General features: G+C 35.2%; 4 protein-coding genes and 2 long non-coding RNA genes across 10 annotated transcripts; 2 read left to right on the top strand and 4 right to left on the bottom strand.

Annotated features, from left to right (window-relative positions):
* Window positions 1-443: 443 nt before the first annotated feature.
* MMD1 (RING/FYVE/PHD zinc finger superfamily protein) lies at window positions 444-3,887 on the bottom strand. Its single transcript, XM_018125683.2, has 3 exons — window positions 3,593-3,887; window positions 2,079-2,322; window positions 444-1,995 (listed from the first exon to the last, which is right to left on the bottom strand). Exons 1-3 carry the CDS (start codon window positions 3,885-3,887, stop codon window positions 444-446), a joined length of 2,091 nt encoding a protein of 696 aa, XP_017981172.2.
* A 780-nt stretch (window positions 3,888-4,667) lies between these two features.
* Window positions 4,668-11,361, top strand: LOC108663132 (uncharacterized). 4 transcript variants are annotated; one of them, XR_016027964.1, is made up of 7 exons: window positions 4,668-4,857; window positions 6,830-7,052; window positions 8,455-8,704; window positions 8,806-8,960; window positions 9,274-9,521; window positions 9,566-10,442; window positions 10,977-11,361. It is a non-coding gene; the product is annotated as an uncharacterized LOC108663132 (long non-coding RNA). The 4 variants fall into 4 exon arrangements; XR_016027962.1 differs by having other exon boundaries at window positions 9,274-10,442; XR_016027965.1 differs by having other exon boundaries at window positions 8,390-8,704; window positions 9,274-10,442.
* On the bottom strand, window positions 11,362-12,427 carry UREF (urease accessory protein F). The gene has a single exon (XM_018126283.2). It carries the CDS (start codon window positions 12,242-12,244, stop codon window positions 11,510-11,512), a length of 735 nt encoding a protein of 244 aa, XP_017981772.2. The 5' UTR covers window positions 12,245-12,427; the 3' UTR covers window positions 11,362-11,509.
* Window positions 12,428-12,726: 299 nt separating this feature from the next.
* LOC18592472 (DNAJ heat shock N-terminal domain-containing protein) lies at window positions 12,727-17,637 on the top strand. Its single transcript, XM_088808799.1, has 11 exons — window positions 12,727-12,796; window positions 12,919-13,063; window positions 13,651-13,710; window positions 13,815-13,897; window positions 14,796-14,949; window positions 15,595-15,724; window positions 15,890-16,048; window positions 16,140-16,318; window positions 16,496-16,576; window positions 17,008-17,160; window positions 17,381-17,637. The coding sequence occupies exons 2-11, from the start codon at window positions 12,977-12,979 to the stop codon at window positions 17,459-17,461; spliced, it is 1,167 nt and encodes a 388-aa protein (XP_088664925.1). The 5' UTR covers window positions 12,727-12,796; window positions 12,919-12,976; the 3' UTR covers window positions 17,462-17,637.
* On the bottom strand, window positions 15,907-18,575 carry LOC148761146 (uncharacterized). Of its 2 annotated transcripts, none has more exons than XR_016027806.1 (2): window positions 17,844-18,575; window positions 15,907-16,205 (listed from the first exon to the last, which is right to left on the bottom strand). It is a non-coding gene; the product is annotated as an uncharacterized LOC148761146 (long non-coding RNA). The 2 variants fall into 2 exon arrangements; XR_016027807.1 differs by having other exon boundaries at window positions 17,849-18,575.
* Window positions 18,576-18,856: 281 nt separating this feature from the next.
* LOC18592471 (F-box protein SKP2A-like) lies at window positions 18,857-23,556 on the bottom strand. The gene is made up of 5 exons (XM_007019227.3): window positions 23,413-23,556; window positions 22,459-22,795; window positions 20,410-20,758; window positions 20,182-20,323; window positions 18,857-19,441 (listed from the first exon to the last, which is right to left on the bottom strand). The coding sequence occupies exons 2-5, from the start codon at window positions 22,713-22,715 to the stop codon at window positions 19,071-19,073; spliced, it is 1,119 nt and encodes a 372-aa protein (XP_007019289.3). The 5' UTR covers window positions 22,716-22,795; window positions 23,413-23,556; the 3' UTR covers window positions 18,857-19,070.
* Window positions 23,557-26,135: the final 2,579 nt, after the last annotated feature.

The raw sequence follows: 26,135 nt of genomic DNA, 5'->3' as shown, positions 1-26,135 counted from the left end.
CTTTCCCACTTTCTCTCCTAGAATCTCCATAAGTTTGGCCAAGTTTACCTGCTTTTCCCAAATAATTTGAAGCCGTTATATGTTGAAAAAGAAAGAAGGGCATAAAGGTTGAGGCATGCGGGTAGAATTTGCTACAAAGAATCTTCGGATGTCAAAAGAGTTGAACACATACATGGATATACTTTTCCCCATCACCCCACATAAGGGCAAATGACACTGCAGCACTGCCCCATGAGTTCGTAATCAACAATGCCTACAAGTTGTTACCTAAAGGTTATTCAGGTTAATCTTGTTTCAAATGTCAAAAGAATTTTAATTCTCGTACTGTACCTATTTATGCTGGTGTATGACAACAGCATGAAAATTCAGAATCTGCAACAATGATGAATCACCATGTTATGGAAATCAATCAACATAGACCTTTTAATCCTAATATTTCCTGCTCATGGTAGTATTCTAATACAGTTGTCATACTCAAGGTCCATCCCGTATACAGTTTCTGAGTCCAATAGCAGATCATCAGAACTCTGATATGTGAGGGGAGATTCACTCATTGGTGGTCCAAGAGAAGCGCAGCACCCTGGGCAGACAAACAATGGCGGCACAGCCTCGGAATCCTCTATACCACAGCAGCGAGTGTGCTGCCACACCTCACAAATGTCACATGATACCATCCTCTCCCCATCATCATCCTGAGCCCCGCATTCACATCTCACTATCCAATTATCGGCACCACCTTCATGCCTAAGATTACTGTCTAAATCTATTCCACTCCCACTGACCAGAATTTTTGCACCTGACTCAAGTGCTCCAAACAGCACATCTCTATCGTCCATTTCGCCCAGGTCCACAATATCTGTCACCACAAGTTTATCCATAATACAATAAGTATCCCTCAGTGCCTTCTCAACTGCTTGTTTTAGGTCTAAGACCGTGGCATGGAGTGGAACCGTGACAAGTTCACCAGCTGGTGATTTCTTTGTTAATATATTCTCTGCACCAAACAAATTGGGCATGACTTGGCAAAAGAATCTCAACAACTGGTCATCTTCATCCCTAAATGGCCGTTCCTTCACAAAATGTTTGCTATCTAGAACTGCCTGAGTTGCTAGTTCCAGAAATTCTGATTCTGGATAATCCAACAGTACATTATTATACAAATACACCACATCATCATAAACATCAGTTCCCGGGACTAGAGCAGGCAACGCATCCGGTAGAGGTTTATGATGTATTTCCAGTTCTGCTTCTGGTGCCTTAAACCCATTGTCTATATCGTCAATCGTGTATTCTAATATCCGAGATGTGTTAATTGCACGGCGGACAATGTGACATCCAACAATTACATTGTTCATTGATTTCAAAACATAATCCAGCAAACCTGTGTCACCAATATGCATCCGAGCTGCATCTCTTAGATCTTGCCTTGTCATCCCACCATGACAGAACTCAGATTTATGTTCCTTCAAAGCATCTACAATGACCTCTGCTGCATATTCTAGCCTTTTTGCAGGCCATCTGCTATCCATATGAGCTATGACACTAGTAAATCTTTTGCACTTCGAGGATTTTTCCTTCGAGGTGGCCTTCTTGGGGAGGGATATTCTGATGAAATTTCTCTGTGAAGAAGCTGAAGGAGCAGTTATAGCTGTAACGGATTTCTTCTGCACAGCACTACGGGATTTGATAGTAAGCATAAACTTGAAAAGATCCCTTATTGTAACCAACTGGCTCTCACTTAGAACTCTATAATGCTGAATTATGCACTTGATTTGTCTGCACTGCTCTCTGTCACTGAAATCTTGATTGATTTTGTCTAGTTCTGAGGAGCTGAGAATTTCAATTGCTCTACCATAGTTTTTCTCTGAAACGCCATAGCTTCCCCGGCAAAACTTGTAACCCCATCTACCAAACCATGTATGTCCATAGGCAACCCCATGGAGCAAACGTAGATCCATACCATGCTTCTTTGACACATCCTCCACTGAGATTTTCCTGAAAAATGAAAGAACGGTGAAGAATTAAAATTTACTAAATGTTTACTGGCTAACTTGAATTAATGAGTTAGGGAGGTTTACCGTGCTCTGAGAATTTCACAAATACGATCCCAAAGATCCATGATTTCTCTGCCACAGAGATACTTAGAACCACCTTCGATTCCATTGATGCACAGCAGATGACCAAATCCATTACAGTGAATCAACCCATGCAAGAGATGGGAATGGATGTTTAATACACCATCCTCTAGAGGCTTATTCCAGTCTCGATCATTTGGTATTACTACGTGATACTTCCTTTTTGAAACAAAATGATTGCTCCAGCCTAAAAGAACACAATATCATGAAAAAAATCAGTTTTATTAATAGGAGGATTAATAATTGGGCAGACAAAAAATTATCATATGCAGGAAGACTGCAACTGATTGAATCAGTAATATTTAGCATCCAAAATTTCTGCTGCAACAACTTCAGCTTCAAGCAAAGCTTGCACTTTGAGCAGTTCTGGGCTATTTACTGTTAAGCAGAGTCTTTTGGTTGGAGGAAAATTTACGAGGCTTAGAGATATTGCCAGAACTCTTATTTAGCATTCCACCGGAGATGGTAAGGATACTTTCTTATGGCATGACAACTGGCGTCCACATGGTCCCTTGAATTTATAACACTCTAAAGTTGCAGGAGCAATACAAAATGGAGATTGGCATTGGCCCCAAACAAGATACAATGATTTAGTTGAATTCAAAGTTAAAAATTATAACATTATTGATCACTACCTATGCCAGAGGAAAAATATTCAGAAATTTGGCTGCCATCAAATTTTTGGAAATACAAAAATGCAGACAATAGGAAGTAGGAACTTCCCAAGGAAAAACTCCAAAGCAGGTGTAGGTTGATTGGCATAAGTTGGTGTGGGTTCAATTGTATATTCTCAGACATGCCCTTGTAGCCTGCATGTCAATTTTATATAGACTAACTACATTCAATGATCAGAAAACTGAGGGATTTCATGTTACTAGCACTTGTTTGCTCTCCAATAATTCTGAGGAAACAAGAGATTATCTTTTCTTCCATTGTTCTTATGCAAAGCTAGTGTAGAATTTCCAGTAAAAAAGGCAGTTGATGGTTTGGATTCTGAAAGTTTTCCGAATGATGGAAGTTTTGCTTCTATGGAAGGAAAGAAATTACAAGACACATGGGAAAACTCCTCAAATTATTGATGCTAAATTGGCATACTCATAAGTCTAAGAAGTTATCATTATCAGTCTGCAAAAAATGTCACCAACAAGCCCCTGTACGGGTAATGCTCCTCTGACAGCAATGAGAACAGGAATCATCTTAGCAAAGCTAGTCTTTGTTATTTTTCATAATTAATTAATTTCTTTTATATAGTTGCTCTATTCTTGGTAAACGGTTCTTGTTTACTACAAAATTCCAGCTTTCTTGGAATAAATCGAAATTGCAACTATCCTAAAGAAAGATAAACAAGAAAGAAAGTCCGGGAAAACCCCAACTACCAGAATCCCATGACAGACACAAGGAAAGCCCCACTTGGGAAAAGAAAACTTGAAAAAGAAAAACAAATGAGAGAGGCAAACCTGTACATCTGCAGTGATCACAAAAAGGGTTTGAAGAGAGCTTAACGTCCTCTTTAATGGTGTAAAGAGGGACAACACTGCTCTTATTCTCGTGAACCAGAAGGGTACACCAAATGGGCATTCCATTGACGCAGTAATCTTCAGGCTCAGCACATTGTTTAAGGAAAAAGCGAATGTTATCTCGGAATGGACCGGTGGGGTTTATGGGGCAACCAGGTTCAGCAAATGAGCGTAATCCGAATAGCTTTGGCCTCCTCTTTCTTTTCCTGCAGGTTTCTATGATTGGGATCGACATTGTTGAAGCAAAGGCTTTGGGGTTTTCTGTCTCTTCTTCTTCTTTTGACTAAGATTTTGATTATAAGAAGCAGGGAGAAAACAGAGAGTTTTCCAGTTCTTGGGGGGTTTTTGCTAGTAACTGACCGAAGTTTACAGTTAGTTCGTTAAGACGGGGCTTTTCCGCGCTCAAATTTTGAGTTGAGTTCGATTTTAGCTTGAGAAAGGAGGATTGGGATAGGGAAGCAAATTTACTTGGATATTTTAGGCCCAATTGGCCTGTGAGTTGGACTACACTTCAAGCTCACTCCAAGTACCCAAACCCCACCTTCTGTTTTTTTTTTTTTTTTTTTTTCCAATGAAAAGAAGTGTCATTTATTTTATTAAAATATAAAAAATTTTAAATAATAATAATAATAATAATTAAAGAGTGTGAAAAATAAAGGTTGTCTTATTTGTACATATCATTATTTTTGTCTCTCTTTCTTTTTCGGATTTTCAACAATTTAACCAAGTTTAATCTCCATTTTGTCTACAAATTATCGTGAATAAGTCCATAAAAATAACGTTTCAATTGTTTATTATTTCTTATCTCTTCATCCCAAAAGAAAATTACCAAAAAAAAAAAAAGAAAAGATTGTTACGCAAAAGAAAAAATTTGAAAATTAACAGATTAATTTTCATAAAGAAAAAGAACCGAAAGTATTATTTTTTACTGTGAAAAGAAAATAGAATTATTTAAATAAATAAATAAAAGAACCAAAAGATATAAAAAATTGTATTCACCAATTTTGCCTTAGAGTTGAGCAGCGTTGTGCAAAGCTCTGTTCTTGTGTTTTTTTTCTTCTGTGAGACAACTCCGAATCTTTAAAATGGGAAGACCTTTTTACGCCAAAACTCCATTTCAAAACTGGTCGGTTCCAGCCCTCTTAGCTCAAATTTTCGCCGCAGCCAAACAGAAAATTAGCACAGCCAGAGTTTCCACTCTTCGGGTTAATATATTGAATATGCCTTAATCTTCCATTTTGCGCCTTCGTGATTTCTTAAATTCAATGTTGGATGCGTTTTTTTTTTCTGTTGTTGTTTGTTGATTGATTCCAATCTTTACTTTGTGTAAACTTCTTGTTCACTACTATTTTGGAACTTTGTTGAATGTAGAGAAGGATTTCTTTGAGCAATTATTCACTATTTTGTTTTCACCGCATTTGATCATAATACTTTTACGAAAGAAGTAAGTTTCAAGTTTGTTATTATATATTCCCTTGATTTCAAATTGGACCATCACCAGCAGACAAAAATATGAATTGATTATACGTTGTAATGTGTGAATATAGGAATTCTACTTGATTATGTTGGAGAAATCTATTTAGATTTAGTAATAATATATTTGGTTATTTCCTTTATTTTTCTCTTACTAACTGTAGATTTTGTTAAATGTCAAAACAAGTTATTCGTGTATATTCTGGAATATTTCTTGTTTCTGTCAATTTAAACCTTCAGCACATTGGGTTTAATATGTGCAACTGGCAGTCATAACATCCTGCTGCTAACTGACCCTTCTGTACTGTACAGTGAGGAAATGCACAGGCCGATACGTAAAACTAATATTCTACATTATGATAGTAATTCCAATGGTTCTGGTATACGGAACTTTCATTATGCAAATTGTGAAAATTTTTCTGCCCGTGCTTTATTCCTTAGTAGGAGCAACTTGTCCATATGATTTTTCCAATTTTTTTTTCATCTTGCCATATGGTATAGGGCCATGGGCCAAACTCAATGACAGGATATATCGTTTTATGTTTTTATGCCATGACAAATTGATGAGCTGGTGAAACAATTTAGTGGCTGAAAAATAATGCGTGGTCATGATTTTTTGCCAGCTAACATTCTACTTTACATTACATGCGAAAGATGTTTTGCACTTGGTTCTATTGTTAGTTTTAATCGTATTAATTTTCTCTTTCAGTCTCTTTGAAGACAGATAAATTTCAGCCTGCATAAAACTCTATTCACTGTATTTGCTTAGCTATCTAATTATTTTACACCATGTTAGCACCCTCTTAGTATACAAATGAGAGCCACCTTAAGAAGCAAATTAAACTGGCGTCAGGCTATTATTATCAGTTTGTCTTAAAGCATATCATTGGTATTCATTCTTTATCTATGAAGCTATTGGTTATGCATTGTATGTGCATTTGTGGTGTGACTAAGAGCTAATGTATCTAGTATGAAGCTCAAGCATAGTATTCCTTGCATTAGAATATAATTAATATAATTATTCTTCTTTTGGTAAATATGAATATAATTATTCATATAAAGAAAGAGATACACTCAGATTATTTGAGCAATGGGTAAGAGTGAATGCACTGCTAGATTTCCGTTGGTTTTGTAAGAGCCAATGCATTGTTAGCACTTTACTTTTCTGTTATTTAACCTCGAATATGTCACCAACATTCAGTATAAAATGTCCATTGAGTAGCACATTACCTTTCAGTCTCGATGTGCAGCTCTCATTTAGTAGTAGTATTTAAATGTGCTTCATATTCTCAAGCCATTATCAAGCGTCAAGGTTTCTTCAATTCTGATATTGTTTTCTGCTGATGTATGTTCACTTAGCGTTCATATTTGAATCTTTTCGTTTCTCCTGTTAGTTTTTTAGTAGTTTTATACATGTTCTATTTTGTATGAAAAAATTTTAGTTCTGAACAGTAGTTTCTTAGTTTTAGGTCAGGCTCATCTTGATATAAACACAGAGAGAAAGTATAAGTTAGATGAGGTAATGGGTGATTTAAATTTCAAATCATTTCTTCTGGTTACATATGATACAGTCTGATGCTTTTGATATTTCTAATTTAATTTTTTTTCTATCTTCTTTATTGTTTTATTAATATTCTTTTTCTTAGACATTGATATAAACACTGAAGTGCCTACCTTAGAATTTTTATGTTCTCTTTCTTTCAGAATCACCCTATGAACCGTAGACCCATTTCATATAAGGCTGCTGAATGTGGATAAACACCTTACATCTCCCACGCCAGCAGATTGTGCTTATGTACCCAGGAAATGTCAATTATGATTATCTGGCGGGACAAAGGAGAAGATGAGGAGGAAGAGGAAGATGACACGGACAAAGATGCTAATGAGTATTGATCAAATCAGTTATCTACCAACATAGTTTTGCTTGGTATGTCAATGACCTTTGACTACCCCACCAACATAGCTTGAATTATATGCATTTTCTTGTTAAAGTTTTATGACAAATTTCCTTCTGTGACAGCTATCTGGAAGTTCAGTGTTGATATACCATCCATTTCTTTTGCTCTGTTTTTTCTTGATCATTTAACACACATACTCAAATAAATATGTATGCATAAGTTCACATGAGTCATCGGGATTATATTTGCCAAATACTGCTGTGCATGCTTTAAATATTGAAAGCCCACGAATCAGTCCCCTTCATGCTCTTGTTCCACCCATTAGCCCATCTCTGATAAGAAAACAGGGGATACCTGATTGACTAGTGTATCAAAATCACCCATCTGAGCCATTACTGGTCTGTACAATCCGTTGTCATTCCTATTCAATCAAAGATTTTAAACCATACCCAAGAGCTAAGGCCTGGCATTAAAATGCAAGCCCTGCTAGTGACTTAGCAATGTAATATACTCATAAGACTGAAAGAAAGCATGCAATTTTGCAGTTTTCCCCCTCTTTTAAAGTTTAATTTTCATGGTACTGGCTTTGGCATTTCATTCTTCCAGTATTGCCCCTGAGAATGAACTCTTCTGTTAGGATAATTTGTTAAAGTAAAAGTTAGTTGATCTAGTAGTTTAAGAGTGGTGTGGAAAGTTTTGCTTTTACTCATTTATTTTGGAATAAATAAAGATTTTGAAAGAGAATAGCATTTTTGGGGTGGAGTGCGCATAATGTTTTTGAAAAACTACTTTCATAGTTAACTTTCCTGGCCAAGCTGTATAACCTGGCACTGTTTTTAAAAGCTTTGATAGCTGAAACCTATTTTAAAAGTTGCTAGTTGGTAATCCAGTGAATAAAGTCGAAGTTTCAGTCTGAAGATCATCTTTCCATCTTTCAAGTAGAAAGAACAAAAATATGTAGAGTAGAGTTAAGACCCAGGAATATGATACAAAGTTATGAATACTACTTGATTTTTCTAGCAGTCCTAACTCCATGTAAAAATTTTGTTTTCACCTGAAATATCTTGATTACCCTCTGGCTAATCAGCTAACAAACTAGATGGAATCTTGAACATCATGCTGTGATGGTAGCACATATGATATTGCTGAAGTCAAAATCAATTTAGTGGTTATTAAAGAAGCTATGTATAGTACTAAAGAACAGGCTGGTTATGGCAGCCCTGTGTACTTGGTAATTTGTCAGCATTCAACTTTTTGCAGATAAAATAGTTCTTTCAAATCCTTAGGTTTAATGCTACTCTTTCTTCTTTCTTTCTTTTTTCTGCCCCTACTTCTGTATGGAAATTTATTAGTGTTCTCTTTGCAGTTGTGTTTTGTCTTTGATTAGTTGTGGAAGTCACAAATGGACATATCTTTTCTGTATTTCAACAGAATAAAGGCTTGGCACAGCCATAAATTTGGCTTGGGTGAGAAGGAAAATCAACAGGGCTTCAGAGATTGTGGTGGGGGTACAAAGTATGAAATGATGCCGGAATGGGGTTAAGCTTCGCTGCCCATTGATTTATCAAACCAATTCTACAACAACATCAATAAGCATGGGATTGAAATGACTATCTTCTACCTGCATGCTACATGAGAAACTCAACAATATTAACACCGTAATCCCTGATGTTCCTGGAAGGTTGCCCCATAATTCACAACTTTGACAATTGGTTGATTCCTTCAATTTCCTTCTTATGGATATGAACCTTGTGCTGATATTGACATCACATCCATTGGCAGAGTTTATGCTGGTTGGTGATGAAAGTAGATTCTGTCTTGATGCGACTGGGGTTGGAAATTTCAATTTATTTTAGCAGAACAAAGAAGGAATGAATGGATCATATGGAGTTTCAAGATTTCATATCAATTTGAGTCAATATGTCCTGGATACACATGTACGAGCTAGAAGTTTAGAATCATGACATTAGTGTAGTTTTAACTCTTGGTTAACATCTAGTGCAACATGCTTCTTGCAGAATTTAATTCATATACCTCTTATTCTTATCCCTCTTAAACTTTGATCAAGTTGACCTATCTGTTCTTAAAGTATTCATTTTGGTGCTTGCAATTAAGTTATGATGCCTTGTCATCACACAAATCCTTTTATTTTATTTTGAAGAACTTGGGATCCACATTGTTTGGATTATTCTTAAAAGTGGAAGCAGCAAAGATATACTAAATCTTGTCATTTCCTTTTGATTTTTTCAGGTATAGGCTTGGAAAACTACAAAGTAAATGCAGTGGTACATAGCAACTGTAAGAAGGCTTGCAATAATCATCATTACATTTGGTGAAAGAACATAGCTCAGTGTCATAGTTTCTAATGGGATATAATCAGGAGAATTGTTGAATTTGATGAGGATCGTTACTTGATCCTGTTTAAATTTCTCCAAAGCCAGTGACTATTGAAATTTATATGGAGGTTCAAGGACAGATAATACTGCTATAACTTGTAGGTTGTCCTTACAATACTATCAAGAAATACTGCTATAACTTGTAGGTTGTCCTTACAATACTATCAAGAACTTTTCTTTGTAATTAGCATGCAAGAGACAATGGAGGACAAGCACCATCCTCAATGATTATAGGAGAAACCTGTGGTGCCGGAATACGGTGTGAATTTGAGTTCAAGAGCAGCAATGCTACCTGTGGTACCAAAAAGAAAGCAATGCCTGACTAAAGAAATGAAACCAATAAAGAGAATCTGGGAAAAAGTTTGATCAAATTAAATGTCTCAAGATTCAACTTGGGCAACTAAATTGAAGTCAGAGAGGATGATGACAAAGTTGAGGATGACAAACAGGAAAAGAAGAAAAGGATTCTGAAGAGGTTGAAAAGGAGAAAATGCAAGGATATTTAAAAAACAAAAAAAACTGAAATGAGAAAATTCCTCAGTTAGATGTAGAATCAACAAAATAATGTTCTAATGGTTACGTCAGATGGGGCAAGGGGTAAAGAATTAGTTTATAAAACATCTTGGGGCAGCTTTTTACGGATTTTGAAGATCCAGTTTGTGTGGGTGGTTTTGCTGATCAAAATAGTGGACTGGAATAGGTTTTGATGAGAATATGCATGAACTTTGAGATGCGAGAAAATGTTCTGAATGGACTGATGCTGTGAGGTTTTTCAGGCTGTTTTAGGCATCACTTCGTGTGAAAGGGAGGATTCTTCTATTGAAAGACGCCTGGTGTTTTGTGCATGATGTTGGAGACATTGTGGTTGCTGAAATCTGATTGTGGGTATATCACCATGGACAGCTAATTCTCTCAAGGATAAGATCAACAGGGAAAAGAGCAGTTGAGAGAAAACCTAAAGGATTATTGTAAAAGCTTGCAGAGATTACAGACTGTGAAGCAGAGATACTATAATGAAAACAGGTATGATACAATATGAATATTAATTATGAAATGATGTTCAAATTTTATTTATTATCTATGTTCTATTTGGTTCTGGCCAGGTCAAGCCTAATACTGAGTCCTGAATGACTTAAAAAAAATTAAATGCAACTCAAAAGCAGCATGATGATTAGCACAACTCTGTCAAAATCCCAACATGTGGAACCATGTCTAAATCCCAACATGCCATTAAGACTAAACCGATATGTAGGTAATACATTGTCACATAAAAATGTAAGTAATACACTTATAAATTTGTAGGTACATATATACATTTTTTTTTTTGAAAAGCACATATATGCATATGTGCAACCAAATATATTTTTTCTTATATTGTTTTTAACTCAGTTTGCTCGCAAATATAGCAAACTCTTGTGAGGGAAGTGTGCTGCATGTATTTTCTATAGATCCAAGACATTTTAGGCAATATCTGGCTGCAACTGCTTTGAGAAGCACACTTCATCATCTAACTTGTTGCAGGAAGACCATTATTAAGGCTGATTTCCTGATTTGCAGGCATTACTTTACTCAATGGGTGTGGATGTAGCACCAAACTGCTGATGTTTAGAGTAGTCATTATGCGCCACACCAACAGAAACCTATCCAATGCAATTGGTGCAGAAAGCAAAGCTGATCAAGTTTATCATTCAATTCTCAACTGCCTGAAGGGTTTCAAGCTTGATGCAATAAGCAGGTTCTCATGATGTTTTCTATTCACATCAACATGATGGAGCAAGTTTCTTTGACTTTTATGTTAGAAAGTATAATTACCATGTTCTTTTGTGGTCTCCCACAATCTAAAGCGAATGAGTATGGATGATGGGGGAATCTGTACTATTTTGGTTTCTCCAATTATTTCTGAATGGTAGACAATTAAGAAGGATCCTAATAACTTTCAACATTGACAGAAGTAAACTGATGTAAGCATTAGTTTCATTTAGGGTCAATTACAGGCAAGTATATGTGATGATACTAGGGAAGGCGATTGAGAAATTATACTCAATTTGATGCAGAAATTCAAAACAGTACACCCAACTATGCCAGGTCCTTTAAGAACAGAACAACCTAGAAAACAAGTAGCCATGGCAGCCCTGAAGGGTATCAAGTAAAGGGGCTGTTTGGCACGCATCCTCAACGGGACGGTCCATCCATTTCTTGGACATAGCTTCAGCAACAGAAGCAATCTGATGCTGCAACACAGAAGCACCCAAAGGTCCGACTAAATTCAACCTTGTTGCAGCTGAAATAACATCTCGCATAGTCACATACATGTAAGCTCTTTGACTGGTTCCACTGTCCATCCCCACAAGTCCACAAATAAGCCCAAACACGGGAGCATGGTGGAAAGGAACAACCCCAGAACCAACAGAAACATCTCTCATCGATTTAAGTGATGGAACGTCAGTAAAGGCAGCAGCGGCCACTCTCATGAGGGCGGATCCTTGTGAAACTGATGCCTTTCGACCAACTTCATTTGTTAAAGTTGCATCTAAGATTCTGTTAAGATTCTGCCAGTTATCTAAAGTTGGATTCAGAGTTGTGGAGTAAACAAAGGGGAGGAGTAAACTCCCAGTGTTGTCTAACAATTGAATAATGAAAGTTTTGAGATCATCAGGGCCTGAGACCAAACGTGCCTGAATGGCTGCCTCAAGACCAAAAGAATGAGCAAACCCACCTGTTGGGAGAATAGAATCCAGGAGCTGCCATTGGCTCCACTGCAGAGCAGAGCCTATAGAAACATTTCTCTTTCTTTTTTTGTCCGTTTCAACCAAATCTGGCTCCATAGCGAATTAATATTGATTGCTTTCTCTTTCTGGACTTGTGGGAATCTTTATTCTGAAGGAAAGAGAGGATGAATTGAGGGGCACGCTTGGTCACTCATTTCGTAATTTATTTATTTTCTCTGCAATGTTCCCTTCACCCAAGTGATTAAACACGTAAAAAAAACAAAAACAAAAAAAAAGGGCCATCCATGCCTTTGATGGGGAAAAGCCGTTGCCCTTTATTCGTTGAACATGTCGACAACACAATCGTAGCAGCCTCTCTTTTTCCTGCTCCGTCCAGCAAAGCAAAGACTGTTTTTTTAATGGGCTAAAAACGTGGGTTCCAAATCAAGCCCAACCAGCACGCCACATGGGCCCACCAAGAAGAGAGGCCCACTGAAAGCTCAGACTCAGCCCACCGACAGCTCTGATAACTTCAAAGCAATCCAAAAATATATTTAAAAAGCCTTTTCATATGATAAGCGCCACTACATTGGCAGTTAAAATACTGCTTTGCTCCCGGGAAAAAGCAGTTCCCATGTATTAGTTTAATACTGTGGAAGAACTGGAAAGGCAAGAGAAGCTCGTGGCCCTTAGAAACTTGGCCACCCTCTTTCACACGCACTTTTTTTTTTTTTTTGCCATCTTCTCTCTTTTTCTCTTCTCTTAACAGTTAATTTCCCAAGCTTTTGCAGCTCTGTCCTCCGAGTAGCTGGGGCTCCCTACTCTCCATTGAGACAAAGATCAACAAAAATGGTGAAGGAAACTGAGTATTATGATGTTCTTGGTGTTAGTCCATCAGCTTCCGAGGAGGAGATTCGGAAAGCTTATTATCTTAAGGTTTGGAACTTTTGGATACTTTGTTTTTGGTTGGTTGGTTTATGTTTTCAATGGTTCTAAGGTTGTTATTTAGTAGATAGTTACAGTTTCAACAAGGATATTCTCATGTTCTTAATCATTATGTTATTCCATAATTTATATTCTATAGTATTTCTCACTAGAACAAGCATTAGCGTCTTTAGGATGATCAGATAGAAGAATCAAGGAATAAATTGCTTTCTAATGTATTTATTGAATCTTGATCCTTGATGATCATATGCACTCTCTTCTCTCTTTTTCTCCTTTCTTCCTTTTTCTTTTTCCTTTTTTTTTAAACATATTTTGAAGCTAGATCGTGATGGGCTAGTAGAATAAGTTGCTTGTTAATCTAAGGGCCTATGTGGGAGACGAAGAGGGGTAGTTAATGGAGGATTCCATATTGAAGGTCATTGAAATTCTGATTGTTAGATGTTGATAGGACCTCATAGGTTTTAAGGGTGCAGCTGCTCTTTCACGTCCTTTTAATTTCTTTTTCCTCCCTAAACACAGAATTGACATTACTATTTAGTAGCCAAGAATATTAAAGCAAGATGCCATTATTGGTACAGGCAAGGCAAGTTCATCCAGACAAAAATCCAAATGATCCTCACGCTGCTGAGAGATTTCAGGTAAGGTTGCTTATCTTAGTTTCTTGTCCACAAAAGGAGTTTTACACTATACACCCACTTGACGAAAGGGTGGGTTAATGCATTGATAATCTTCATTTCTCTAGGTATTAGGTGAAGCTTATCAGGTTCTGAGTGATCCCGTCCAAAGAGACACATATGATCGAAATGGGAAATACAGCATATCTAGGTATGCAATCACATTTGCGGTTGATCATGCATGTTTTTAGGCTTTGTTACCTTCTGGTTCATTGTGTGACAGTTAGGATCATCTGAAAATTAATAATAAGTTTTCAGTTTCTGATTCTTAACGACGAAGCTATCATGCCAACTGGCTCAATATGCAACCTGGAATTTGCACAGTTGCTCACTATGGGCATTTAGAAATTCGTTACTTTTACTTAAGTCTAGGCATACAGTTTCAGCCCATGGTTGTGGTTGCATGCACTTGAAGAAATTGAATGCTACCCTATCTTAAAATTTTATTTGTTCACTTATTTGAGCTTTATTAGGCAGGTGTATGCATTCTTCAAATTAATATGTTAGCAAGTAAGAGCAGTCATGACCAGCTTCTTACATCATTTTGTCTGATGGTAACTTTACATTTAGTTGACAGTTGTGATGAGAGATTGGTTACCAAATTATATTAGAGCAGTGCTAGAAGTAAAAATTAGTTTAACTTGATATAAATTGTTTTTTTTCTTTTTTTTTTTTTTTTGGCTACAGAAAGCACTGAAAAGATAATCAAAATGGAACACTCTGCAATGTTATAAACCAAAATTTCTTTTTTTCAGAAGGCCTGCGTTCTATCTTGATGGCTGACTAATAGTAACAGTCAACAGATTGAGTTCTGGACAGCAAAAATAATGCTTAGTCTATGACTAAGTTTACTATTTTTAGCTTTACTTTCAATGGTTGCATAATCATATTTAGAACTTCATTTTTCTTGTCTTTAACTTTATCTACTCCTTGGTTCTTAATAGCAAGAAGTTAGCCTTGTGACTATTTTAACTTGAGCATCGAAGTAACTTCTATTCTTTCTGAAGGATGTTCAAGCCTCCTAATAATTTAAGCCTTTTGATTGTCAGGGAAACCATGCTTGACCCAACAGCGGTCTTTGCTCTTCTCTTTGGAAGTGAATTATTTGAGGACTACATAGGACATCTTGCTGTTGCATCAATGGCTTCTTCGGAACTAGCCAGTGAAACAGACACTTCTGAAAAACTGCATGATAAGTTGAAGGCAAGTACACTCCCAAGTTAATTAATTCCTGAACTGTTGTTCGGGGGAAATGGATGGTCAGTTCCTATGATACATCGAATCAGATGAATGTGTGGCAACTGGCAACATCAATTTTAATTCTTCCTTGACATGTTTATATCTTTATATTGATAAGTTGCTTGCATAGTAGCAGTTCTAGTCTATAATAAGAGTAGTACTCAGCTCTTAAACAATGGACTTATTCTGTCCTTCGGAAAGGAAAGGGCTTACCTGATTTTCGAACCAGGAAATGGTTAGAACTCCTTTGAGATAAGTTTTGATTTATTGAAGCAACATATTTGTAAATGATGTCCTGTTTTTGATCAAGGTCTTGCCCCAACTTCTGAATCTTTAACTCAAGGAACAGAAATGTTTACACTGATATGGTCACTTGTAAATTCTGAAACATAAATTTAATGTCACAAACAGAAACATTTTTATGATAACGAGGCTAACTGTTTCCTGTAGTACATCTGAACAGAGATTTTGTGAATCCTGCCTGATGGTTGACATGATCAAAACTGATTCCACTTCTTAGTCTTTTGGAATAATGAGGTCTTGGTTAGTTTCTTATAACACATTTTGTCCTATCTATAACAGCACTTTTGTGTGCAACATTTCATGCAGGCTGTCCAGAAAGAGAGAGAAGAAAAGCTAGCAAGATCACTGAAAGATTTTCTTAACCAATATGTCCGAGGTGACAAAGATGGATTCTTACAGCGTGCAGAATCTGAAGCCAGACGGCTGTCTGACACTGGTAAAAAACTGAGTTAATTATGGCAAATTTAGGTTCCTTTATACATAATATTTGACATGTACCGTTGATGAAAGGCATATGTCGTACCAAGTAAGTGTTAAAATGCTGATTTGTGTGTCTACTATTCTTTTCCAAAGCAAAATTTGATGTTTGTTGAATTTACAGCTATTGGAGTTGATATCTTACACACTATTGGCTACATATACTCAAGACAAGCTGCCCAAGAGCTTGGAAAGAAAGCAATTTATCTAGGTGTGCCTTTCTTGGCCGAGTGGGTTCGCCACAAGGGACATTTCTGGAAGTCACAGATTACTGCGGCAAAAGGCAAGTTTAAATCTATAAATTAACACCCACTCCAATTTTCCTACAACTATTCAAACTCAGTGACACTGATATGTGTAGAAATGAACTCCAGGTGCTTTTCAGCTACTGCAACTTCAAGAAGATATGCGCCGGCAATTTAAAAAGGATGGTAGTGGACCTGAAAATGATGTCGAATCACACGTACGGTTAAACAAAGAAACTTTGGTGAGCTCATTATGGAAATTGAATGTGGTGGATATTGAAGTAACCCTCGTTCATGTGTGCCAAATGGTGAGTTTCTCAAGTGATTCCTGTTTCGTAGGATAGTCATTCATATCATAGAGCAGGTGTCTTTTCTATCTCTAGTTCGTTTAGAGGCTGGGAATTTGGTTAAGGCTTTTGTTGAAGTTGCCTGTCTTATTATTATAAATTATGGGTTCTCTTATATTTCTAAAAGTCGGTTTACAGGTGTTGCGGGAAAATAATGTCAAGAAGGAGGAACTCAAAGCTAGAGCTCTGGCTCTGAAAGTTCTTGGGAAGATATTCCAGGTGCAAAATTCATTAAATTGGCTAAAGAGACCAAGTTTGAATTTTTATCTAATATGACTCTAATTTGATATTCCATTATTTTATTTGTATGCTTATCGAAGCTAAATGTCTAGATATTAAACATTTACTGTACTGACTAATTTGGTTGAGCTCAAACTGAAGAAGAAGAAGAAGAAGAAAGTGGAAAGGGAGGCAAAGCCTAGATGTTTATGGGGTTTCAATTGTCATATGCCTGTTTTCTTTCCTTTTTTTGGGTTCTCTTCCTGGCAGGAGAAACGTTTCATTTGTTTATATAACAGATTAGTAGCTTGGGACGATGGTTGGAAGCCTAACATATGTGCCAAGAATGCACAACATGAAAGTAGTCAGTCATGATCTATCATTTGGAACAAGTCAAAGGAGATTTATGCATTGGAATGTTATTTCATCAGGAACAACGAGCTCAAAATGGTGGAACATCAAGGAGGAAAAATGTGGCTGAAATAGATGCTTATGATGATGATGATGATGGAAGCAGTTCCGACAGCAGCAGTGAAGAGGAGTCGCCCAGAGCGCTTTCATACCGAACTCCTTTTCTCACCCAGGCATGTTCCAAACTCTTCACAAGAAATATTATATAAAATGAATATGAAAGCTTATTCTTTTTTTAAGTTTGACACATGCATGCTGAATTATATTTATGGATGATTATCATTGGTGTAAAATTTTAGGTAATAATCTTTCTTAATAGGAATTTTACAGATCCATTTAATTGACACTTTTGATATCCATTTTGATATTTATGGGTGATCACTTATCTGGCAGGGTATTGGGAGACTCTTCAGATGCCTCTGTAACCCAGCATTTGATGTGGATGATGATGAAATTGTATTCAAAAGCAAATGATTGGACGAATGTAAATTTGCAGACACTTTGTTGCAATACTATAACCCTTGCTGATGCCTCTCAACTTTGTTCTTCATTTCCCCCGGAAATTTATCCTCAAAAAAACAAAAAAAGAAGACGACGAAGAAGAAACTAAGAAAAAGAATACACTCTGGCTCTGCCAGCACCTTTCAATAGTTTGGGATTTCTTTTTTATAGACTACAAAAGGTATGTATGTATGCTTGTGTTGTTATGCATGTCAGAGGCTTTGGACTCAAAGAGATGATGGGGAAAAAGAATTGTAGGGCCCTCGGGTTTTGTCCTCCCTTGAATATTCGATAAAGCTAGGCTAATGGTAGGAGGAATCAAGATCTAACATTCACCCAAAAATAAAAAGCATACCTTACCAAGTATGTTAGTGCTGGGAATCAAAGTCCACAAAAAGTTGCTCTCCACAACCTGTCACAAACCTAATCATGCTTACTTTGTTGCACTGCCGTCTGCCGTGCAGCTGAAGCTGAACCCACCTTGGACGATGCTATGAAACAGTGCTTCCAATTGAATTCAATTTTCTCAGCTGTCTAAATTAAAACCCACTCTTGCTGTAGGAAATCCATCCAATCATTTTCTGTGGCACAAGCCGCACTGCTCTTGCTGATTCATGGCCCACGCGTTAAGACCCAGAAAGAAAGAAAAAAAAATTGTTGGCATGGAGCTGCCAAGGTAGTCCTGACTTGATGCCTCTGCATCCGAGATTCTGATGATGCCTCTTTGACTGTGTTAGTGGGCAGTGGCGCCTTTTCCTGCTCTGCTTTCTGCACAGATTCCAACGTCAACCAAGCAAATCCTAGTAGATGGGGAGGTTACACTGTATTTCGTTCCTAGTTACAGCAAAAATGCGATATGCAAATTAAATGAATGGTTCTGAAATAATTAGTAGTACTGGTACTAAAACTAATATTCATAATATATATTCCCTGTATTGGATACAGAAGGGAGGCATCCCATTGCATCATATCTCTAGGTTCAAAAAGATAGATCCAGGACAGAAATGGACACTGTCAGGTTTGATGGTTTATGAATCATATTATGATTAAGGCTTAGGGAACACAAAACCAACCTAAATAGTTCACCCAGTAGCAAAATGAAAATTTGTTTATCTTCTGCAGTGTTGAACTTGGGAGGCAGCTAAGTCCATGGGTTTTAATGTCCATCCAGCATGTTATAACACCCATTAATAATACGCTGTACTTATGACAATACATGCATAGAAAACGCTTTAGGGTTTCTTTTTTCTTTTATAGAAAGTACACATGCATGAGTTGGAACAAGTTTCTAACAGAATTTATTGTTGTTCTCAACTTCAATTAAAGTTCAACTTCCCTCGTTAAACCAGAAGCAATGTAAACAGAAACTTTAACCAGCAAAGTTCGGCTTCCAAAAGCCAAATGCCGCAAAATTCACAATTCATAAGTGCAGATATTACAAGTCCAAAGTGTACTCAGTCCATGATGTCCGACGAGATAACAAACATATACTTCTCAACACAATCCTATACACAGGGAAATCTCGTGTCTCTAAGCCCTTACATAAGTACATTTACTTACAATATCAACATTAACCTCCCCTTCAATGAGCTGTATGGGGAATACTGTTCATCGTGCAATGTGCTTGGACAGCACAAACACAATGCACAGACGTTAAATTCAAGCAGCCACTCATAACAAGGGAATGCCTTCCAGAGCAGGTGTGAAGAGCAGGGAATGTATCGCATAATGCCTGAACAGCTGAAGGAGTAAGTGCAGTACACTGGCTTATATTGAGACTTCTAAGACCTTCTTCATCATATCTACCCTTCATGGATTGCCACATTGAAGGCTTGTTCTTCACTCGGCTGTGAGCCAGTGAGTACATTGCCCTGTCTGTGATGTTACGACAGTAGTAGAGACCGAGTGACCTCAAATGGAGACACTCATTTGCCAAAGCAATCACACTATCATCTGCAATAAAATTGTAAAAGGCATCAGTCTGCATCTTCAAAACGTGCCATAGTTTCCTTCCATTCTGAATTTTGAAAATAGTAAACACGCTTAGTTATTGAATCAACAAATAATGCATCTGATACTGTCATAAGCCATGAATAATTATTCACAAGTAAGGTCCTCTCTTTCAGATGTCCGTAAAACTTAGTCAAGCGATTAGTTTCTAATTTTACAAATTTTAGAAAAATAATTGTTCCATATCTACCAAGATATCAAATTTTTTAAAAACATATAAGTGAAGTGTTCTTGGAAGACAGAACATCAACCTGCTTCATACGCTAGAAGTAATGATAAAAGTTTCTTAATAGGTAGCCCACTCTGCTAACAACTTTTGCCTATTTTCCAAATTGGACCATCTTAAGAAAAAGTATAGAGAAGGCGACTTAAAGTCAATAAATTGATGGTACGCATACTTAAATTTGATTGCATAATTTTATAGATGGGTTATAGGCTACTGTTGGTACTAGATGCTGCCCATTCACTAGATTGCATCATTGCAGCTATATCCCCTCTCAAGGCATAGAAGGCTATACACAGAAGCAAACTTGGGATATCAAGAAATATATTTTCAAAAGGGAGATGAATTTGGCTAGAGTGTTAGAACTTAGAACCAAAAATAATATCTTGAATTTCAAGGTTATAGCAATAACTTACACTACCTTATGAAATACCAAATAATCACTCAATGCAAGGAATACCTGTTATGAGGACACATCCACACAAATCCAAGCATCTGAGATCAGGGCATCCATATGCAAGACTCATCACTCCTAGATCACCAACATTCTCACACCATCCCAGATTTAAAGATTGCAACATGTTGCAGTTTCGTCCAATAGCCTGCACATATAATTTACACAAATAGATTCAAGCACTTCATTTTTAATCAGCAAGTAAACAATAACTGGTCATAATACTGTTCATACCTGCAATGCACGGTCAGTTGCAGCCTTAACACATCCACAAAGATTTAATATTTTCAGTTTTCGACAAAAATTAGTCAAATATTCAACAGCTTCATCACTGAAAGACAGGCAGCCGCTAATGTTAAGTTTTGTAAGGTTAGGACAACCATGGGCCAATGCATACAATGAGCGATCACTAAGCTTGAAACTTTTGCTGAGGTCCAAGTCCTGCAGATCGTGACAAAAATTTGCAATAGTCTCAACAGCATTGTCTTCAAGCTGTGGGTTCTCTTGGCGCAGTATCAGAGTTTGCAATTTGGTGAATTTAGGAGCAAGAGATAGAACCAAATTGTTCATGTTCTTTCTGCACCTGAAGCAATATTTAATACAACCAAGTTATTAGCAAGTACGATATTGAGGAACAAAGACACAAAGAACAAGTTTACTACCAAAGATAAAGGCCAAAATCAAGGAATTAATGGATAAGATATGAAAGCAAATGGGGCATATGCCATTAGCTAAAAGACTTCAAATTGGAAAATAGTTGACCAAAAAAGATGGAAAAGAAGTTTATTAAGATGCATCCAGTAGAGGGAAAAAAGTAAAACTACTTCAATCACAACAACAAACCTGAGCGCAGTTAAGCATAATATAAAGTTTTTTCTGCGCAATAAGTTAGATTTCAGATTTGCAAGATCTCTCCATCTGAAACAAGTTTTACCTATCAATATTAAGATTACATGTTTTTAATGTACCGTAATATATAAGTATCAGACGGGGCAAAAATCAAAAGAACAAAAATACTACTATAAGCATGAATATACACAAATGGATATAACAAGGGAACTGATCAACCCAAGTGGAGACATGCTTCTGCTTCAATGTATCATTTATTTATCCTACCTACTCAGAAACAAAAATACTAGGCATAGGTATTACAACATCAGAGAAAGCTGCAAGTATCTTTCAAAATCAACCATACACGATACTCAACATTCATAAAATATATGGAATGGCCAATACGTTGCTTGTAAACTTGTACCCTTTATGAAGGTTCCACAAAATCAAAAGCATAAGCAAATTAAATAACCAAGGGTATGTGACTTCATGCTATGAAGGTTAAATTTGACCAGGATAGACCACTCTGGAGGTCCACTTTTACAGTGTTTCAAATTATGCAAGTTTGATAGTCAATCACAATTCCCACAAAGTGATGAGTGCAAGAATCACAGGCTAACTGAACATGGAACTGTACCAGATTAACCAACCAAACTTGTGACAAAGAATGGAAACCTTAAGAGTACTTAAAAATAGAGACTGAAGCAACAGTTGATTCAATTTGAATGACTCTAGCAGTGTGGATCAATTCAGTATCTTGAGCACTTAAAAGGAGAATGGTTTAGGCCCTATCAGTTGGAGAGACTAGCAATTAAAAAAATTCACACTTCCTTAAGTTTGGACTGATGTATATGAACTGTATCTAGAATTGATATTATGGATAGAGAGCACCAATGCAGTCATCAAAGATATAGCTTCACGAAGAAGGTGTGGATTAAAGCCACAGTACTAAGAAGATTCTACCCCCTTAAAGCTATAATCGAACTGCAAATGACAAATCAATTATCTCAGAAGGTCAGACAAACGAATCCATAGGCCGGCTGAAACATATCCAAAACTAGGAAAAGGATTTACCTTAGAGCAAGAGATAAACACAGAACCAGAAATGACTTGCTTTATGTGATCTTAACTTAGCTCCCTGTTATATTCAAAACTCTTGTTCACACAAACAAGAAAAATCATATTCATTATCCTAAGTCTTAGCAGTAAAAAGGTTTTAAGAGAAACATAATATTGTTTGCTTCTGCCAGTATTAATTAGATATATCAGAAAGAAAGGACTTTACAGACAGTAAAATTAGTCAGTCGTTCTAATCTTATAACTATTAGAGAGGTGATAACAATTAACCTGCACATCAAGCAAAACATACACATGAAAAAATTATTGGCAAGAACAAAGAAAAGCACAAGTATTGATACTTTTATAAGAGTAAATGGTGGAGAGGGTATATACCATGAGAGACAGAGTTGGGTGAGGCCCAAGCAAATGGCATCCCTCCACCCACTACAAACACCAGATGCAACAATCGCAGTCCGATCATCGACTAGAGAAACAATTCTCAACAGCAGCTCCATGGGAATATCTTTCCACTCTGTGATCACCATACCCTCCATCTTAACTCCCTCACCACTATTTCCAGCAGCAACCATCATCAGCTTCTCAAAGCACAAGTTCAAGTCTTCACTACCCACCTTCGCTTCAGCTATCATCTCACTCTCTTTTTTCCCACCACCGCCTTTACACAAATGTATATGTATTTGTTTTGGGATAGATAATATTTCCCTTGGTCCTATAATCCAAAATAAAGAAGAAAAAAGTTAGAATGGATTAAAAACCAACAAAAAAAGAAGACCTTGAATTTAGTGAACAGAGCCTAGTAAAAGGGCAAGTGTCTAAAAGCAAAAAAACCCATGCGTCAAAACCTGAAGAAACTTGCAGACATGAAACAGGGGACCCCAAAAAACAAAACACAAAGTCCTGAAATTTTTGGACATTTTAAATACCCCAAATTAAAGTTTTACCTTCCTTTCGAGCAGAGAAACAAAAAGATACCCTTTTTTGGGGTTTAATTGATATCCTTTTTTTATTTAAAAAAAATGGGATATCAGCTTGCAATCCATAAAAAGAAATTGCAGAAGAAATGATCAGTAACAAGGAAACTATAACAATCCCATTTATTCGATTGTAAACTTAACATTCCTATCTAAAAATAACAACTTCATGACTTCAAAAAACACGATTTTTATTGTAAAAGATTAAAGTTTAACCCACCTCAAAATTAGCAGCTCAATTCATCCAACAAAAAAGAAAAGGATAAAACAACATTAACCAAGAGATAATTCCCAATAAAATAATTTAATAAAAAAAAAAGAAAGAAATAAATGAAGACTAAGATTATCATCATACCTCTACGGTAGTTTCCTTGCTCTTCTGCTATGGTTTGCTCCAAATTTATCTGGTGCTTGTCTCTGAAAGACCAAGAGGCAAAGACGAGTTTATTAAGACAGGGAAAAGAGAGGGAGAAACGTACGGGGAAGAGATTTGGAGACGTTTAACGTGTCACGTGTCAGAAATCGACAAGTGATGTGACATAAAAAGGAGTGGGACCTATGCACGACCCAATAGATTTCCGATGATCGAACACTGATCATCTCTATTCATAACGAAAGGAATCAAGTCAAAAAGAGAGTTTCAAGAAAACAAATTAGTATAACTTTGATTAATGAAATTAAAAAAAGAATTTTGATAAATAAAAAAAGGTTGGGAGAGTTTGAGGTTAATGTAGAAAGTTCGTTTTTTTGTTTAAAACCAAAGCCGCACCGAACAGCAATCAACAATAACAAGTGTACTTCTTTGCTTTTTTTATCCCTAATTTCAAGGTTCAATTTCACGTAATTCTATAAGAATTAAAAATAAAATTTTTTAAAAAAATATAAAAAATTAAATATTTTTTTCTTTTATTAATTTTAAAAATTATTATTATATAATTTAAAAAAAAATAAAAAAAAATTAAGAGGAGGTACCACCAGAGCTGGTGCTGTGTCCCTCTATTGATACGGTGCTCCCTTAATTTCTTTTATAAAAAATATATAATAATAATTTTTAAAATTATTAAAAGATAAAATTATCTTTTTAATATTATTATATCATTAAATTAATAAAAACATTAACAATTGATTAACTACTAGACTTATATATTCAGTGAAAGATATTTTTTTAAAATAAAGTGTTAATTTTAAAAATTAATGAATTTATCTGAAATTTCGATTAAAATTTAGGAGATCTTTTCTTTATTTATGGAGTGTGGCATTAGCAAAATTAAATAAAGGCATATTATAGTGGGACATTTTTATACAACATTTTGAAAATTTCTAATGAATATTGAAAATTTCTAAAGTTGAACTTAGATGCATGGGTGATGGTGGGGTCCCATTAATTGGTGCAAGTCCACATGTGTGGAATTTATGGGCATGTGAATGTGAAATATATTAATGATAAAATAAATTGTTGTTGTGATGTTTTTTGTTTTTAAAATGAGTTTCTATCGAAATTATTGTGTTGGAAATGATCAAATTTGAAACCAAACAAGTGTTAGTTAGAAAAAAAAATTTATTTATGTTGTAATATATCAATTTTATATATAAGTGCTTTTTTCGTTTAATATTGTTTAAGATCCTTAAGTTAAAAATATTCTTCAAAGTCATTATGTCTCTTTTATTTTTTTTTCAATTTTCTAAACAAGAAATAAAAATATATGGAATTATTTTATTGGTATAATAAAATGTATTTCATTAAAAAAAAGTAACAATCCTATTGTAATCTCGCTAATATAACTTTTTTTTTTTAGCATTTTAGCCCTTTGTTTTTAATTTTTTAACAATTGAAGGAGTAATAAATTTAATACTGTTGTGAAATATAACCTAAAATAATATCTATGATTTTTCATTAATAGTTCGTTATTTTTTACTTATTATAAAAATAGATATCATACAAAATCAATATCATATGTTCAATTCAAAATATCTTATACAAAATATCATAGAATCAAAGATAGATTTACATATGTTGAGCAAAATCATAATTGAAATTCAACAAAAAAAATTAAATATTGAGAAAATCATATTCCAAATTGGAACAAAGATATAATATATAATTATATATGTTTTCACGCTCAACCTGATTTAATAAATTAAGGGATAAAATATGATAAATATTATATGATAGCAAAATTCTTATTAAGGTTGATTTTTACAAAATGAAAACATAAAAAAAAAAAATCAAGTCAATTCCTTAATTTGCTAAAACAAAAAAACAAAGACTAACTATTTAAATCCTTTTAAAACTTGAAGAAATGGAACTTCGACTTTAAGATAATGATGACAACTAAATGATACTAAAACTTGAAAGATAAAGAATTGTGTTGATAACATATTGTGAGAGAATTGTATTGATAACGTGTTTTGAAATTTAACCTAAAAAAAATCTATGAGAGAAAAGTATTAATAAAGTAAGAATATCTCATTTAAGATTATATATTTACAAATGAAGTAAGCGGCCTATTTATAAGTTAATAACTTTTATCTAGATAGAATTTACAAGATAAGGATAATGTTAAGAGATTTGATTTGGATGTATTAAATTCAAATTTTAATCTAATCTAATTTACAACCAAATTTAAATATATATAATTAAATATAAGAGTTCAAATCAAATTAAACTCTTATGTCTGACCTATTGGGCTAATTGGGTCTGTTTCGACTGTCTGACCTAGTTTGAACTCTTGAATTGTGAAATAATAAACATTCACACATATATTCTTAATTATATTAATTTAAAAGAAATAACAAAAAAACTCTCCATTTAAAAGAAATAACAAATTTTAGGATAAGTGAATAATAATTTAAAAGAAATACTTTTCCATTATTTGATTCTATTATAATAAAATTATAAATAACAAAAAAACTCGAGAAAAAAAAATAAAATAATTAATGAAAAAATTTATTAACATTTTATTAATAGTCGGTCATTGACAATAAATTCGAATTGCAATTATCCTTATTCTTATTGTGATTAAGTAATTTATCTAAAAATAATAAGACAAAGATTAGTTTAGCAAAATATTAATGTGG

The sequence above is a fragment of the Theobroma cacao genome, chromosome 8, assembly GCF_053813885.1.
Source record: "Theobroma cacao isolate CCN51 chromosome 8, ASM5381388v1, whole genome shotgun sequence".
Lineage (NCBI taxonomy): Eukaryota > Viridiplantae > Streptophyta > Magnoliopsida > Malvales > Malvaceae > Theobroma > Theobroma cacao.
Note: the sequence above shows the minus strand (reverse complement) of the source record. Positions and strands in the feature narration are given on the sequence as shown.

What these genes read in the sequence shown, in the direction of transcription:
- MMD1 (XM_018125683.2), bottom strand. Translation starts at nt 3,887, where the DNA reads ATGTCGATCCCAATCATAGAAACCTGCAGGAAAAGAAAGAGGAGGCCA. An exon ending in TGATCACTGCAGATGTACAG is followed by an intron (nt 2,323 to 3,592) that starts GTTTGCCTCTCT and finishes GTGTTCTTTTAG; the next exon opens with GCTGGAGCAATCATTTTGTT. An exon ending in TGTGAAATTCTCAGAGCACG is followed by an intron (nt 1,996 to 2,078) that starts GTAAACCTCCCT and finishes TTCATTTTTCAG; the next exon opens with GAAAATCTCAGTGGAGGATG.
- UREF (XM_018126283.2), bottom strand. Translation starts at nt 12,244, where the DNA reads ATGGAGCCAGATTTGGTTGAAACGGACAAAAAAAGAAAGAGAAATGTT.
- LOC18592472 (XM_088808799.1), top strand. Translation starts at nt 12,977, where the DNA reads ATGGTGAAGGAAACTGAGTATTATGATGTTCTTGGTGTTAGTCCATCA. An exon ending in GGGAAATACAGCATATCTAG is followed by an intron (nt 13,898 to 14,795) that starts GTATGCAATCAC and finishes TTTGATTGTCAG; the next exon opens with GGAAACCATGCTTGACCCAA. An exon ending in AACTGCATGATAAGTTGAAG is followed by an intron (nt 14,950 to 15,594) that starts GCAAGTACACTC and finishes CATTTCATGCAG; the next exon opens with GCTGTCCAGAAAGAGAGAGA.
- LOC18592471 (XM_007019227.3), bottom strand. Translation starts at nt 22,715, where the DNA reads ATGATAGCTGAAGCGAAGGTGGGTAGTGAAGACTTGAACTTGTGCTTT. An exon ending in ACCCAACTCTGTCTCTCATG is followed by an intron (nt 20,759 to 22,458) that starts GTATATACCCTC and finishes ATATTGCTTCAG; the next exon opens with GTGCAGAAAGAACATGAACA. An exon ending in TGGATGTGTCCTCATAACAG is followed by an intron (nt 19,442 to 20,181) that starts GTATTCCTTGCA and finishes ATTTTATTGCAG; the next exon opens with ATGATAGTGTGATTGCTTTG.